This window comes from Homarus americanus, unplaced genomic scaffold, assembly GCF_018991925.1.
Source record: "Homarus americanus isolate GMGI-L3 unplaced genomic scaffold, GMGI_Hamer_2.0 scaffold19318, whole genome shotgun sequence".
Lineage (NCBI taxonomy): Eukaryota > Metazoa > Arthropoda > Malacostraca > Decapoda > Nephropidae > Homarus > Homarus americanus.
Window position 1 is genome coordinate 3,548,775 of NW_024732238.1, and position 17,870 is coordinate 3,566,644.

Here is a 17,870-nt window from a genome sequence, read left to right on the forward strand (position 1 = left end):
ATACCCGCCACTGTATGTAGTCTTGCAGTCACACCTCAAAAACGCCGCCATTGACACAGACAAACACCTTGACACACACATGGGAGAGGAAGGGGGGATGAGGGGGTGTCAAGTTCGTGCAAATGTTGACAGACTTGAGAGTTATGTTCACAGACACAAAGGCTTAACTGATCTTGTCTGTTGAATCACGTGATGCTGTTTGTGAGAGAGAGAGAGAGAGAGAGAGAGAGAGAGAGAGAGAGAGAGAGAGAGAGAGAGAGAGAGCAATACACATACCTCACCTATATTTTGTGGTAGCAGTAATAGTTTGTTCTGCAGAGGCCAAGCTGCTCACCTATGCCAGTACCTGTCTCACCCTCACGCCTCTCGTACATCTCCTGGCCTCCTGGACCTGCCTCTGGTCTCCATTCTACATCACGGAGTCTCTCTAGTTTTGCACTTTTTTGGTCTCGACTCTATCTCGCATTCGGCCTCGGCTGTCTCGCGCCTGCATTATTTAAGAGCTGCGAGACTTAGAGGTAGCGCGCTCCTGATGTCCCACTGAACCTTTCTGAACCCTCCTGAACCATCCTGAACCTTCCTAAACATTCCTGAACCCTCCTGAACATTCCTGAACCTTCCTAAACATTCCTGAACCATCCTGAACCTTCCTGAACCATCCTAAACATTCCTGAACCTTCCTAAACATTCCTGAACCATCCTGAACCTTCCTGAACCTTCCTGAACCATCCTAAACATTCCTGAACCTTCCTAAACATCCCTGAACCATCCTGAACCTTCCTGAACCCCAGTGAACCCTCTGTGGCGCCGATTAGAACCACCCAGTTTTAAGAGGCACCCCATTCGACAATAGATCGTTTAAATCATCTTTACATCGACTCTTCGGACCACAAGGATCGCTGGTGGTTGTGTTGGCACCCAGTAATGCCCCGTGTTTACGATCACGACGAGGAGAAAAAATTGTGGCGGCTGTCACATAATTTTGGGAAAGCTTGAGGTAAACACACGAGGATCCTGCAGGAGGAAGGATTTTTTTTTCTTTAAGTTTTTCTTAAGGTCATGTGGTAGGATGTGCCAGCCTGAGGGAAGGTTGGGTCAGGTCAGGTCAAGTTAGAAATGCAAGACTTTTGGGCTGTTTTAGTAGTTTCCTCTCCAAAGTAAACACTTCAGAAAATATTTATATATAAATCTTCCACAAGAATTTTCTTGTTTAACTAAAACTTTTTAAAAAAAAATTATTTTGAGAAAACACTTCCTGGAAAACACATTGCTCAATTACAGCGAGATGTAAATTTCATTAATATTTCACTAAGAACACATCCTTAATTAGTTACTCTAGAGTTTATAAAAAATGTAAATGTAAAAATATCTCGACTTTTTGTAACAAATAACAATATACACAAACAGTCACTGTCAACAATGCCATAAATATGTCCCGCTGGTCCTGTTATTTTCAGGAAAACGAGACAAGAACGAGCTATTCCACACCAACAATTTTTGACACTAATGATGACGATCCCTGGCTGGGCGAGGCTAAACTGACCCTCACGAGCCCTGGGGTCAGGAAGGCGGGCAGGGGAAGTACACGGTGTCATGGAGAGGGGGTACAAGGTGTTAGGTGTTAGGGTGGGGAGGGAGGGAGGGACGTACACGGTGTCATGAAGGGGGGGGGAGTACAAGGTGTTAGGGTGGGGGGAGGGGGAGGGAGGGAGGGACGTACACCCCACACGCTATAAAAATATAATATGAAGCTCATCTTAAATTTCCGGGGCGAGATATTTACTGTTGTCGATAAAATAATATTTTTACTCGCTGTCTTATAAACTAGATGGTGGAAACAGCTAACAGAGAACACCCTCGCTTTCTCTCTCAGTTTACGGCTTATATGAGAGAGAGAGAGAGAGAGAGAGAGAGAGAGAGAGAGAGAGAGCACCAATAATACCTGACGAAAATCCCCCAAATTTACACTATACATTTCAATCCTTCACCTCAACCCTTTGAAAACTACCCAAAACCTAACCTAACCCAACCCATTCTTGTCTCCTGTAGGCGCCATTCACTGTATACCCGTCTACAGGAGGCACAGCTGTAGAAAGTTTTACACGAGTATCATAATAATATTTAACATATACTTGGAGTCATATTTTCCCTGGACCAAAACTTTCACCCGAGTCTGTCTGTCTGTCTGTCTGTCAAGTTCACCGCGTAGCCTTCACTTACACGGCGAGGAAAGCGTACACAAACTGCTGATGAGAGCTTAAACGGTGATGAAAGCTTAAACGGTGACGAAAGACTAAATGGTGATGAAAGCTTAAACGGTGACGAAAGACTAAATGGTGATGAAAGCTTAAACAGTGATGAAAAGCTTAAGCAGTGATGAAAGCTTATTTTGATCAATTACATACAACACCTTATCAACCAGTAAGAAAAGCCAACCACTATTTCATCAGCCAATGAGAAAATACTCAATAAGCACCTGGTCCCTGACATATGGCAGGTGCTTTGGGGTGACCACCTGCGGTCGGGATGATGCCTGCGGTCACGGTGGTGCTGTGGCTGCGGACAGGTGGTGGTGGTGGTGGTGGGCAGGCCAGCGGTTAAGTATCTGGTCTCGGATTGTCAATAGATCTTACGTTAAGTTTCCCCTCTTACTGGTAATGTGAGGATACAGCAACTATTTCCCTGAAGGTATGAATTTCCCCAACAGTTTCTGAAGACTGCAAAGTAAACACACACACACACACACACACACACACACACGCACACGCGCGCACACACGCGCACACACGCGCGCACACACACACACACACACAAACTATCAAATTCTTCAAGTATAGTCACAAAAGGCTCCGGGAAAACTACAAGACACGAATCCGAATTTTTTGTCTCAGCCAATCTTAGCCCCCTTTCCCCTCCTTACCCCCTCCCTCAACCCCCTTCCTTCTCCTTACCCCCTCCCTCAACCCCCTTCCTTCTCCTTACCCCCTCGATACTTTCTCCACCGTGTGGTGGGGGAGGAGTAATCTGCTATCAGTCTTTTGAGTATGGAGGGAGGGCAAGGACGGAGAGGGAGGGAGCAGAGATAACCAGGGAGGGCAAGGATGGAGGGATGAGCAGGATGTGGGAGGGCAAGGATGTGGGAGGGCAAGGACGTGAGGGAGGGCAAGGATGGAGGAGAGCAGGACGGAGGGAGGTAGGATGTGGGGAGGGCAAGGACGGAGGGGAGGGCAAGGATGGAGGAGGGAGGAGCAAGGATGCAGGGATGAGTAGGGATGGAGGGATGGTAGGGATGGAGGGATGGTAGGACGTGGGGAGGGCAAGGATGTGAGGAGGGCAGGATGTAGGGAGGAGCAAGGATGGAGGGATGGTAGGATGTGGGAGGAACAGGATGTAGGGAGGGCAGGACGTAGGGAGGAGCAAGGATGTGGGGAGGAGACAGGACGGAGGGGGGCAAGGATGTGGGAGGGCAAGGATGTAGGGAGACAGGACGGAGGGATGGTAAGAGTAGGACGGAGGGAGGGAGGGCAAGGATGTAGGGGAGGGCAAGGATGTAGGGAGGGCAAGGATGTGGGGAGGGCAAGGACGGAGGATGTGGTAGGATAAACAGGAGGGAAGGTAATGATGGAGTGATGGTAAGGATGTAGGGAGGGCAAGAACACGAGATAATCAATAAATATCCCCCCCTCCCCCTCTCTCTTGCATACGTAGTAGGTGGATAACATAAACAAAACAACGATATTCAAAATGGAAATTACTTACAAACAACATACGGCTTAGCAAAAAAAAATGGTAAAACATAGCAAGAACACGAGATAATCAATAAATATCCCCCCCTCCCCCTCTCTCTTGCATACGTAGTAGGTGGATAACATAAACAAAACAACGATATTCAAAATGGAAATTACTTACAAACAACATACGGCTTAGCAAAAAAAAATGGTAAAACATAGTAAAAAAAAACGTAAAATAAAGTCTGTTCAATTAAAAAAAAGTAAAAAAAAGCTAAAAAAAACAAACAAAAAACAATGGATACTAAAATATAATCCCATTTCACTTTCCATCTCTGACCACAATAGTCTAACGGCGGTCATCTGCTGTATACACCTGTACCTGTCCTACACGTATGCATATTAACTTCCCTCCACGTTCCGCCTCCCTCCACATTCCGCTTCCCTCCACGTTCCGCCTCCCTCCACATTCCGCTTCCCACCACATTCCGCTTCCCACCACATTCCGCTTCCCACCACATTCCGCTTCCCTCCACATTCCGCTTCCCTCCACTCCTATAATATACCCGTGGAGGGAACCCATAACCCGAAGGTGAGTTATATAACGTCTATAAAATTCAATACAGCTGCCAGATCGACGACCTCCTCATAAACTTGGGAATAAAATGCCTCGCTCTCTTTTTTCATGTTGGGCGTTTGGATACGAATGTGGACTTACCGTAGCTGTGTTGTGTATGGGGTGGGGAATTGGGGTGGGGTGGGGTGGGGTAAGTGGGAGTTGCTGAGGTGGGTTTTGGGTGGGGGTAGGGTTGGGGAAGGGGAAATGAAGGGGGTACGTGGAGGGGGACGAGGAAGGGGTGGGGGTAGTCGTCCAAAAACAAACCTGAGACGAGATAATGGCCGGAAACTGCAAGAACTTCACGTGACGTCATTTGTAAACAATGAACCAATATGTGGCTTCTTACACTCGGTCTGATGTTTCAATCGGCGAGATCGAATTTATTGTTTCACAGGTCGATGTTTCACCCGGCAGGAACGAACACTTGAGTCCTCAGGGCGCTATTTCAACTGTTTATTATCTACGGTTTTTCTTAAGGGGGTTTGTTGTTTTATGTGATGGGAATGAGGGTTATGTGAAGGGAATGAGGGTTATGTGAAGGGAATGCGGGATTATGTGATGGGAATGCGGGGTTATGTGATGGGAATGAGGGTTATGTGAAGGGAATGAGAGTTTACGTGATGGGAATGAGGGTTATGTGAAGGGAATGAGGGTTATGCGATGGGATTAATATAGACATGGACGAAGGAATCAATTCGTTGGTTTGAAGTTTCATTCCATACGATGTTTCAAGACGTATGAATGAAACTGGCACCGACATTCATACATTTAGAGGTGCATTCACGCTACATGGATGAATTAGATCCAGAAAAACGTGTATGATCAGACACACACACACACACACACACACACACACACACGAAGCAAATAAACACATATTAGTGAAGGAATACACACACAAGCTACTTGAGTTTGTTGCCAGGAAGACGTGAAAACACCAAAGCACTTGAGACGTTTGTGTTTTAATGTTCACTTGTGGTTACCAGCAGCTGTCGAGCCCCGTGCATCATGTGTGGTTTAGTTAACATACAAATCACGTACATCTCATATGGCCGTGTATACATTTAAATCACGTGTATTATCCTTGGCCTTGTTCACACACACACGTCTATCCTCCCTCACGTATATATATGCATGAGACCTATGTATACCACGACACACACACACATAAACAAACATTTAATTTCAATACCGTAAGACGCGTGGTCGTTTATACCGCCATCTCGTGACAGAGAGGTGCAGTGCCGTCAAGTCCATTATAAGTGTGACTTGTTTTATGACTGTAGGATCACGACGCGACACTCTCCTCCCCATCACGAGCTACTACATGGCTTGTTAATTAACGTGGACCTCTGTAACGTGAGGCATGAGGCAGACATAGCGTGAGGAAAGAAGCAGAGGCAGACATAACGTGAGGTAGGAGGGAGACATAACGTGAGGCAGAGGCAGACATAACGTGAGGTAGGAGGGAGACATAACGTGAGGCAGAGGCAGACATAACGTGAGGTAGGAGGTAGACATAACGTGAGGCAGAGGCAGACAACGTGAAGCAGAGGCAGACATAACGTGAGGCAGAGGCAGACATAACGTGAAGCAGAGACAGACATAACGTGAGGCAGAGCCAGACATAACGTGAAGCAGAGACAGACATAACGTGAGGCAGAGGGCCAGACATAACGTGAAGCAGAGGCAGACAGAACGTGGTGAGAGGAGACATAACAATGAGGCAGGGCAGACACCTGTGAGACAGAGGCAGTGAGCAGACATAACGTGGGGGAGCCAGACATAACGTGAAGCAGAGGCAGACATAACGTGAGGCAGAGAGGCCAGACAACGTGAGGCAGAGGCGACAGAGAGCAGACATAACGTGAGCAGGGCAGACAACGTGAGGCAGAGCAGACATAACGTGAGGCAGAGGCAGACATAACGTGAGGCAGAGGCAGCCATAACGTGAAGCAGAGGCAGACATAACGTGAGGGCAGGCAGACATAACGTGTGAAGCAGGGCAGACAGAACGTGGAAGCAGAGACAGACATAACGTGAGGCAGAAGCAGACATAACGTGAAGCAGAGGCAGACATAACGTGAGGCAGAGGCAGACATAACGTGAAGCAGAGGCAGACAGAACGTGAAGCAGAGGCAGACATTACGTCATTAATCTCCATCAAGACGAGTGAATAATTTACAAGGGATTTTTTTTTCTCTGCTCCTTCTCTCTCTGTTTATCTATGAGAGGAAAGTTTATATATAGATAATAAGAGAGAACGAATGATAAACAAAGAGACACAAGAGGAAGTGTAGAAAATGAATTGGAAATAATGTAGAGAGAAATGCCAAAAAATCACAAAAAAATGCCACAAAATAAAGACAAATTACACAAAATAAAGAAAAAATGCCACAAAATAAAGAAAAAATGCCACAAAAAAGACAAAATGCCACAAAATAAAGAGATGCCTAAAAATACAGAACTATAAAGAAAATCAAAATACAGATAAATTTAAAGCTATGTAGAAATCAATGGCAAAATGTACAGAGAAAAATAATAAAATGTAAGACTCTAAAACTACGTAGACAGAACTAAAAATATGAGTAAGTAAAATTAAAACAGGAAAGAGGAAAACAACACGTATAAATAAAGAGGGGAGAGGGAAAGGACAAATGGGGAGGGGGGGGAGAGGGAAAGGACAAATGGGGAGGGGGGGGAGAAAAGAATCAAGGAAGTGAAAGGAAATAGGAAAAAAAAGGTGAAGGAACAAAGGAGAAATGCGTGAAGGAACCGAGAGGAAAAGTAAAGGGGGTGAAGGAGCCAAGGAGACGGAGAAAGCGCAAAGGAAATTACGAAGAAGAGAAGCGAGAAGAGAAAGGTGGGTTGTGTGTCATGCTGTGGTGAAGAGACAATAAGTATCTCATTAGACACTTGAACATTAATGATTATTAAATTTCATGGGAAAATGGACACCGGAAGTGGCAGGTAAAAACGTGGCGTCTTATTCAATTACCTGTGAGGCAAGGTAACCCTCCCTGCAACACCCCAGGGACCAGTGGCTGACGATCGATATCCCTAACTAGCAAAGATGCAAAAGAACGAGCTTATTAATTTAAGTGAAATTATGAAAAATACTGTCAAATGGAATTAAAATTATACTGAGACTTCACCTTAACCATACAAGTTTCTCTAAGTTAGGAGACAAAATTATTAAGAGTATCTAGTGGTTAAGTGAACGTGCGTAGTAATGATATAGTGTGTTAGTGTGAGAAGGTATTTTTAATGTTATTTTTGTGGATTAGGTTAGGTTAGGTTTCGAGGAAGCTTCAGTGTCGAGGAGCCTCCAAGCAGGGTGTCAGAGGTAGAAGCTTCCGCATTATACTAGAGAGAGCCTTCACACACATACCCATCAGTCTCTCCTCTCATAGTGCCACGTGAATGGCACCACTGTCAGGGTAGGTGGTCACCATATGACGCCCCTCCCAACAGCTACCACACTCGGTAGTAAACTGGTGATGAACAATTCTCAATGCCAAGTCCAAACATACCGGTGACATTACAGATAAACGCAAAGTAGTAGAGAACAGAGAAGAACAGAGAACAGGGAAGGAAAAGAGAACAGGGAAGAGAACAAATAAAGGAATGAAGAGCAAGAGACAGAAGAAAGCCTCAGCCCTGTGGCAACTCTGATCAAATTTAATAACAAGAACGAGTTTCTCTGATGATGACATATATCCACGGTAGGTACTAGACGTGAAGTGAACCACACACACACCCGGGGCGAGAAGGACGACCCGGGGCGAGAAGGACGACCCGGGGCGAGGACGACGACCCGAGGCGAGAAGGACGACCCGGGGCGAGGACGACCTGGGGCGAAAAGGACGACCCGGGGCGAGGACGACGACCTGGGGGCGAGGACGACGACCCGGGGGCGAGGACGACGACCCGGGGACGAAAAAGACGATCCATGGACGAAAAAGACGACCCGGGAGCGAGAAGGACGACCTGGGGTGACAAGGACAACCCGGGGGTGACAAGGACGACCCGGGGGTGACAAGGACGACCCGGTAGCTTATGAATGACGCTACACAAACGACGACCAAGAACACTCAAACCTTTACTCACTCAACACCGACACTAAACACGTACGGACGCTGAATCAAGTGAGATGAAACACAGCGAGGGTGAGAAAAAATAAGGCTGGCCGACCTGACAGATAGTGGTATTGGCTCAGCTGATGTGATCACCATTCAGATCAGGTGGTGAACAGCCTCGATGAACAAGTGTGAGATGGTTCAGGCTGGTGAGGAGAAGGATGGATGAAGATCAAGATAAGGATGGATGAAGATAAAAATGGTGGTATGGCTGACACTAGAGGCCTTGATTAGCTACATCTGACCTCACTAGTGACAATCTCAAGAGGCAACATGGCGGCTGACCCCTGAGGTTAGGTTAGGTAATGAAGGAAAAGTAAAAGTCGCCATTAATAGAGTTATATTAAATACCACAAGGACGAGAAATCAAGTCCAGCTGAACGTCACTACTACGCTAATTATAGGATGGTAATCAACCCCCCCCCCCCCGAGAGCAGCCGTCCATCACCCCGTATAGCAGCACTAAATACTGTGTGCACACACACACGCACACACACACACCCATAGCCGACCACTATCACAGGAACCGGTTTCAGAGCCTCGTAAATGACTTGGTTGCCGGCACCCTCCTTCCCACCCAGAGGAGGAGACCGAGGAAGAGAGAGGGGGAAGAGGAGGTGGAAGAAGGTTGGATGACAGTCACAGTACAGCAATAACCGGTTTTTTAAAGTATTGCATGTGACAACTCTTACCTGGCGGCCTCTCTATCTTGCGCTCACGTCAAGGTAAAACAGCCCCTTAAATTTCAGACCAGCATCATGCCAAGGGGATTAAGTACCCCCCTCCCCCCACTACCTGCTGAATGCTATTAATAAGGGGATCAGCACCTGTCCGGCCACCATCACTCTAACGGGAAGAGGAATCTAATCGTACATAAGATAATGTTTAGAATGTTTATTGATTACAAGTCCACATTCTTGAAGTCGTGTCGTGTGTTGTGTTGCGTTCAAATAGCTCAGTTACCGACATTTTTGGATGGAAGGGAAGGAAAGGGTAGGGTAGGGTAGGGTAGGGTAGGGGTAGAGGTAGGGTAGGGTAGGGGTAGGGTAGGGTAGGGTAGGGAAGGGAAGGTAGGGCAGGGTAGGGTAGGGGTCGGGGGGAGGGGAGAAAAGGGCACTGGCTGGGGCAGACAATTGATAGCATCTACTGTGTACCTCCCCCGACCCCCTCCTACCTGGTATTGCCTCACCTCTCTCCCTCACCTCTCTCCCTCAGCCTCTCTACTTCTCCTGTCTCCCTCAATGTTCTACCATTTCTGTCTACCTCACTTCTCTACCTCTTCAGCCTACCTCACGTGTCAACTTCACTTACTTGTCCCCCTCGATTTTCTATAGCTCTTCCGTCTACCTCACCTGTCCCCCTCACCTGTCCCCCTCATCTCTCAACAGTTTACCTTGACACTCCTTACAACCTCCATTTAATCTACTAATCTTACTAACAAATTCTCTGACAAAAGAAATAATTGAATTAAATCCCAACCAAGAGTGTGAGACAATCATAACCCTTTCTTCCCCCCAGGACTTATCGTAACCTAATCAATGTAAACAAAAACACTTCACCTGTAAACAAAAATCCCTCACCTGTAAACAAAAATCCCTCACCTGTAAACAAAAATCCCTCACCTGTAAACAAAAATCCCTCACCTGTAAACAAAAACACCTCACCTGTAATCCAACTTATTTACGTTACTTAATTACAAAAAATGCAGTTGTAAAGGAATAATTACCGACATTAATCACAATTATTTCCACTTTCAAGCAGCCATTAATTCCGGGTTACGCAACAGTGAAACACCCACACACACACACACAGACAGGCAGACAGACAGACTCATGTGGGGGACTTATCTCCAGCTCTTTCAAACCACTTAATAACTTACACTTAAGATGTTTATCAATTGCCTTTCGCAGTCAAGTAGGAGCTGTAACGAGTGTGCGCGCCTGGGAGAGTGATCTTCGCTTGTACCTAACCTAACCTAACCTAACCCAATCTAACCTAACAGGGAGACAACTCAAGGTGTTCTGTACATGATGTTCACTCAGTGTTATAATGGAATCTTTGTACATGCACTAATACGTGAATTTGTACCTGTACCTGTGTCTGCCAAAACTCATTAACTCACCTGTCATATTTGTCATCGTTTTTTGAGAGACGAATGACAATACCACACAAGTAGAAGCAATAAATGCCATAAACTCTCCCTCACGCACTAAACAAAAAAAAACAAAAGACAATCAACAGTGACGTAAAAACAAAAACAAAAGACAATCAACAGTGACGTCAAAAAAAAACAAAAACAATCATCAGTGACGTCAGTAAAGGCAGATATTTTAGCTAAATAAACAAAGTGACATCCACACGTCATCAACACACCAACAACAGTTTCAAGTCATGACCTCTGAACACCAGCTCATCATACGACTATAAACACGTTACACAAGAGTGATCGAGGGTGTAGCAAGAGAGGGCTGGCACGGTAAGGGGGGTGTATTAAAGACTCTCTTTCTCTCTCTCTCTCTCTCACAGCCACAATCAAGCAAGACAAATTCAGGTGTCGAAGGAGCCCCTGGAGACCACCCTGGCTGCTTCATCATCACTCCTACACCGACACCCTCAGGAAATGGACTCCCTCTCCTGATGGTGCCGGAGGGAGGAAGAAGGAAGAGGGGAGGAAGAAGGAAGAGGGGAGGAAGAAGGAAGAGGGAAGGAAGGAGGAAATGGAAGGAGGAGAGAGAAACAGAAGAGGGGGAGAAGAGGAAAAGGGAAGGGGGAGAGGAGAGGAAAAGGAAAGGGGGGAGAGAGGAGAGGGAAAGGAAGGTCAAGAATGAGAGAGAGAGAGAGAGAGAGAAAAAAACGGAAGGAAGGAGGGGGAGAGATAAGAGAAAGGTGAGGGTAAAGGAGAGGGAGAATAAAAAAGACAAAGGAAGATAAGACACAACAAAGAAGACATAAAGAGCAGGAAATAGAGAACGAAAGAAGCAAACGACGGAAGAAGGAATAAACTAGAAATATAACAATAAATCCAGACTTAGGAAAATGAAAGAAATACTAGGAGTAAACACGAGAGAGAGGGAGAGAGAGAGAGAGAGAGAGAGAGATGCAGGAAATGAGGAGAGTTTATGGAGGAAGTTAAGGATGAGGAAGATGAATTAGAGGAGGAGGAAGGGAGGAGGAGGAAGGAGGAGGAGGAGGAAGGGGAGGAGGAGGAAGAAGGGAGGAGGAGGAAGAAGGGAGGAGGAGGAGGAAGGGAGGAGGAGGAGGAAGGGAAAGCTCCTCATGGGGGGTAGAGGGATGTGGTGGCGGGAAATCGTGATCATATAACTTGCTTATTTATACACAGCCGCAAATGGCCCCACGTCTGAGACTCCACTAATGTTTACACACACACACACACACACACACACACGGTATACATGGGTTCGAATCCTATCTTAAGTTGATCAGAAAGATGACAAAGCTCTCTCTCTCTCTCTCTCGCTCTCTCTCTCTCTACCCCAATGATTCGTGAGACCAAACACTAAATACATGGGTTCGAATCTTATCACACTGAGCATTAAGACTGAATATCCTTTGTCTACCGTGTTGGTTTGCTGGTTCGTTGGTTCAAGAGACAAAAACAGGGTACGTGGGGTTCGAAGTTGACCAGAGTCCAAATCCATTTCTCTCTCCGTCACACCCCTCGTCATTAAGACAACAATAACAATTATTCCTCATCTTCGTTAACTTTGTGATTTACGTCCCCTGCTCCTGACCAATGATTACCTCCCTCATGCATACTGCCATTACAGGTGATTAACTATACGCTGTGAGTTAGTTTATTACCCGGGCAATTAGCATATCACCTGACGTCTGATTGTTACAACGCTTCAGGTATTGTGATTTCTATATTCTGAAAATTAACTACAAGATGCCAATGAAAAAAAAAAAACAAACAAAAAAAAACAATCACCATTCCCAAAACAAACCCAATTAAACCCCTAAACAATACGGAACAGTTATAAGTACATAGGTGGGTTTTTCTCCGGGTCTTCTAAGGAGTTCCAACACCCTATCGACAGTGCTTGTGATCCTCTTCTCGGCCGTAAAGTGCGACCCAACTCCCTCCAGACGATGCTGTAACTCTCCACACAAGCTGCCTCACTTCCCCGCCTTTCCCATTGTGTTCCAGGATGCTATAAACATGATGGCTAAATTAAAAGGATCCAAGAGGCCTATTACGGGCAGGAAGTCGATTATAATGATGCTGTTGGCGCCTTCTTCCCCCGTCCCTTATATACTGTACCTTCCTTCCTTCCCTGTCATTGTTCAGGAGGAAGGCTTCGTTATTCCCGTGTCAACAACAATAACAATAATATATAATTCATTCTCTGCTTTAAGAGACGCATGATAATATACTTTAATAACTCTCAGAAGATAAATAAAATACTTAATACGTCACTTAATATTAACAACAACAACAACACACTGAGGGATTCACTGCTCATACATCTTATTATGCTGGAAAGGATGTCGTATCAGCCCCCACACACGCACAAAGATCATGAGGCCCTTACTAATTGACTCACTGGTGTAGGCACAGCAGCAGGAGGAGGAGGTACTGGTAGTAATCAAGCTAGGGAGAAACACCTCATTACCACGTTACTCGCTGACGAAGACGACACGTAGAGTTGGGGGTACTATTGATAATTAGCACAGGTAGAACCCGTAGTAGTGGACTCCCTAATGTTGGCGCAGCAGGAGGGAGGTGGAGAAGGGACAGGTACACCATGTTACCCACACTAATTAAGACACTGCCTTAGGAGCAGCAGGTGGAGGAAGTGAAGCAGGAACTGGTGGATGATCAGACCCCATGGACAGTAAATACTAATTCGTGTACCCGACGTAGGCGTAGGCGTAGGAGGAGGAGGAGGGATAGCGGGAGAAACACAGACAGGTTAACAAGCCCAGGGAAAATTGACGATACCTCATTACTATTATGACGAAAATGCAGCAACTTGACGAAGGAAGGAAGGAAGACGGAGGCAGACAGGGGACAAGTACTCGTGGTTACTCACCCCAGGGAGAGACAAACATACCCATTACTATACCGACGTTGGCGCAGCAGGAGGAAGAGCAGCAGGTAGGGGGCGGTAATTAACCTAGGGAGAGACTAATCACCTCAGACACAAGTCCCTAACAGCTCATAAAACTTGAACTTGGTTGTGACGATCTGGTAATTGGGTCATGTGGTAATGATGGCGGCCACGGGAAGGTCGGAATTTCTCTTTTCGAAAGTTAGACGACAGGATTTAAAGAGCCTCAATTACCTAAATAAAGGTCATCGAACAATAAACGCCATAATAATTATACATCATTGGCGGAAGAAGGTTTTGATTCCATTTACGTTCGAGGATAAGTGAGTTGTACTGGTGCAAGGGATCTCATACTGTCTTGAGTTAACCCAAATACGTCAAAAAAATAAGGAGTAACTATGGTGAGGTGGACAGTGAAACAAACATCAATAAAAATAAAATAAACAAGAGATCAATAACTTACCTCCTCACCAACACCGCCTGGACAATGAAGACAGTAGGTAATGGAGTGTCCAACATACAGTATATACATCACCTGGGGTCCGATACTCAACATGTTCGTACATACACATCTTCCTGGCTAAAATAACCTCGATTTTACGTTAAAACATGACCTTAACTTGATGCTCTCTCTTATATAACAATACACTTTGATAAATAAAACTACAGCCACACTAGGAATACCTGGGTCCTGGGCATAAGGAACAACAAAAGTGCAGAGGACTGTACTCACCCTTCTTGGCAGCGGTAGAGGGCGTGTCGGGGGCCTGTGCTCGACCAGCCACCACCTCCTCCACCACCAGGGCAGGCACAGCGGTGTAGTAGCTGGTGACGACGCCGGCCGAGCTGCTGATGCTGCCGCTGGAGTAGATCACCTGAGGGCCTCCCCGCACCTCGTCCAGGGTGGAGTAGATCGCCTCCTCCACGTCCTCTTCTTCATCGTCTCCGTCCACCGTGGAGTACACGTCTTCCTCCTCGCCATCGTCCTGCCACACGTCCACACCTCAACCATCAGTTTATTGTTCAACATTAAGTCTAGTTAATGACAAAGTTCCCGTAACACTACACCTGTAAACTCGTCTCATCGTCAGCGAGACACAGACATTAACTGAAGGTTGTGAGAGTAAATAAATAGAGAAAAAGAGAGATAGAGATAAAAGAGAGATAGAGATAAAAGAGAGAGAAAGCACACCGAGAGATAGAGAGATAGACTAAACAAAAGACCATACTAAGAACATTACGACAGAAGCTCTCCCTTAGCCTACCTGGGACAGGGGTGTGGGTGCTGGGGGGCGCGCGGCACACACCGGAGGAGCGTCGCTATAGGAGGTGGTGTCGCCGTACACGGGGTCAGTCCTGAGGGGGGAGAGGGAGACGAGGCGTGGGGCAGGGTCACTGCTGCGCCGCCTGAACAATCGCATCCTGACGAAGGCGAAGGCGAGGACGACGACCACTCTAGTTGCTGGTGACGCCCAAAGAAATCAGTCCTTGTTACTCGTAAAGGCTACAGTTACTCGTAAAGGCTACAGTTACTCATAAAGGCTACAGTTACTCATAAAGGCTACAGTTACTCATAAAGGCTACAGTTACTCATAAGGGCTACAGTTACTCATAAAGGCTACAGTTACTCATAAGGGCTACAGTTACTCATAAGGGCTACAGTTACTCATAAGGGCTACAGTTACTCATAAAGGCTACAGTTACTCGTAAAGGCTACAGTTACTCATAAAGGCTACAGTTACTCATAAGGGCTACAGTTACTCATAAAGGCTACAGTTACTCATAAAGGCTACAGTTACTCATAAAGGCTACGTTAAAACAATTCGATACACTTCACAGATTACAGGAAAATGACAGCCGTAAGTCACAATGATTTAGTCAAACTATAGCTTAAATCTCAACCTAACCTAACCTAACCTAACCTAAACTAGCCTAACCTAAGCCACTTAATTAACCTCCCTTACCCTCAGCTGGTGGCGGTGTGGTCTAGTTCCCTCCTGTAGTGGCTGAAGACCTGTATCCCCTCAACGCCACCATGATTCTTGCCCTGCCCCTCCTCCTCCTCCTCCTCCTCCTCCTCCTCCCGGATGCTCTTTAAGACGTCCTGGGCTCTGGGATGGGACTATGGGGCGTCTGGATGTCGTGGAAGCCTTGGGATGATGACAGAGCAGAGGAGTCCTATACGATCTCTTGAAGGATTGAAAAGGAGGTCTTGGGGTCGAGTAGGATCGTGGTGGACCTTGGTGAGGGGAGTCTTATAGTGTTGTGGAGAGTCCCTTCAATGGTGGGGGGTCCCTTTGATGTGGTGGGGGGTCCTTTGGTGTGGTAGGGAAGTAGGGCGATGGTTGGGTCTTCTTACGGGTAATTATTTATTCCTGAAAAACAAAACAAAAAATACGATTAAATAAACTGTACTTTTTGGCGGTGTGGTGTGTGGTGGGTGTGGTGGGGGGGTGGGGTGGGGTGGGGGTGGTGGGTTAGGGAGGTTTATGTCTACCCTCGCTGATGTGGACATAAGTAAATATAGAGATAACTACAGAGAGATAATGAATACCAGATAGAAAATAGACGAAGACAACATAGGTATAAGGGAAATACTCATGAATGGTATGGACACACCACACACCCGCACACCACACACCCGCACACCACACACCCGCACACCCGCACACCACACACCCGCACACCGCACACCCGCACACCACACTACAACAAAACACTGAACAACATAACAGAACAAAAACGCAACACACATCCATTATCCCATAACAACAACAACAACAACACACACACACACACTACAACACACACTACAACACAAACACCACAACGACTACGGTTCGCCACACACCAACACACCGCTAACAAACTCCACTATTTGGGTTAAGTATATCCAGGTGACTCTTACATTATTTCTATGGGTTATCTCTCTCTCTCTCTAAACACCAATCACGACCTAGAAAAACCTCTATAGAAAACCAAGATCAATAAATTAGTTTCCTCCCTTCACATTTGTTTACAAGATGGTATAGCTTCCTTGGCTCGGTCTATGTTGTTTACATTGTTTGCCTAAATATTAACTCAATTTGTTCCTTTCTAAGTCTACGTGTTTCCATTTGATTAAGTGAAATTAACACACCCGTAAAGATCCTATCAAAAAGTGGCGCCCGTCTGCTAAACCTTTACCCTAAGTACACTCGATCTGTCAACAAGTTTAGAAATGAAAAGTGAAATTATCGGAAACCTGGGAGTGAAACTGACCACTGGACCTGTCTGTGGATGTTCCGGCTCCATAACCACCACTGTTTTGTCTCCCCTCCTCTTGTCAGTGGCCACCCGCTCGTCACTGGGCTCGGCACGCGTAAATTTTTCCACAAATATGAAATATGATGATGTGGCTTAAGTTACGACATAGAAATACTGATCAAAATAAAGGTTAAAACTCGCACTTTCGTAAACTGGTGTATGTGGGCCTCGGGATATTGACTACTTGGGGGTAAAAAGAGTTTGCGTCAAGAATATTTTACCTATAAATAACAATGATGATACTTAACTACTTTCCTTTTTGTTCCCATATGACCTATGTATTGTTTTTAATGGCTGTGATTAGTAAACCCAGTGTCCGCATTTCCTGACCTGACTGGTGTGTGTGAGACCCAGTCAGTTCTGCACTCGACTTCTGTGTCGTCACCAACATACATCACCAACACACTTACCTTCATTATAAATTCACACACAATCGCATAACTGCATCGTTCCCGCCAATTCCTTAAATCACTAAATCACACATGATGATATGAATTCCGGACGAGTTTCCTGTTTCTACACAAATAACAATCACAGTCTTGCTCAACAACCCACCATCCTCTCCTTATTACCAGCTCTGTTTGTTGACGCCGCGGGATACTGGCCCTGGGGAACTCCTCTACGTCACCCCCTCCAGCGACAGCCTGGTGACGGTGCCCACACAATATCCCATCAAATTACGCCTTCCCACTGGACAAAAAACATCGGACAACTTCTCGCCAGACAAAATCCCACCGTAAGACATTTTCCCACTGGACACAAAAAGCCCTCGGACAATTTCCCGCCAAACAAAATCCGACAAAACAGTTTCCAATTCGGCAAAACCTTATCAGATAAATTTCCACTGGGTCAAAGGAGTCTATACAGTATTCCACCACCAGGACAACAGTGGACGAAATCCTACCCGTTCATTTAAAGTCCTTATGTCCCTGGCAGTCTAAGTAATGGTTAGCTTTGGTTATGTAGGTCTTGCACCTGTAACCCTCGACACACACACCCACTCTCC

The 17,870-nt window shown here is 46.0% G+C and overlaps 1 protein-coding gene across 1 annotated transcript in view; it reads right to left on the reverse strand.

Annotated features, from left to right (window-relative positions):
• LOC121868324 overlaps nt 1-15,865 on the reverse strand; it is a 65,987-nt gene extending 50,122 nt beyond the window's left edge. The window contains exons 1-3 of the mRNA XM_042368807.1: nt 15,523-15,865; nt 14,824-15,020; nt 14,292-14,544 (exon numbers count right to left, since the gene is read on the reverse strand). Of these exons, the coding sequence (XP_042224741.1) occupies nt 14,292-14,544; nt 14,824-14,979 (409 nt within the window). The 5' untranslated portion in view covers nt 14,980-15,020; nt 15,523-15,865. The remainder of the gene's footprint in view (nt 1-14,291; nt 14,545-14,823; nt 15,021-15,522) is intronic.
• Between the last annotated feature and the right edge of the window lie 2,005 nt (nt 15,866-17,870).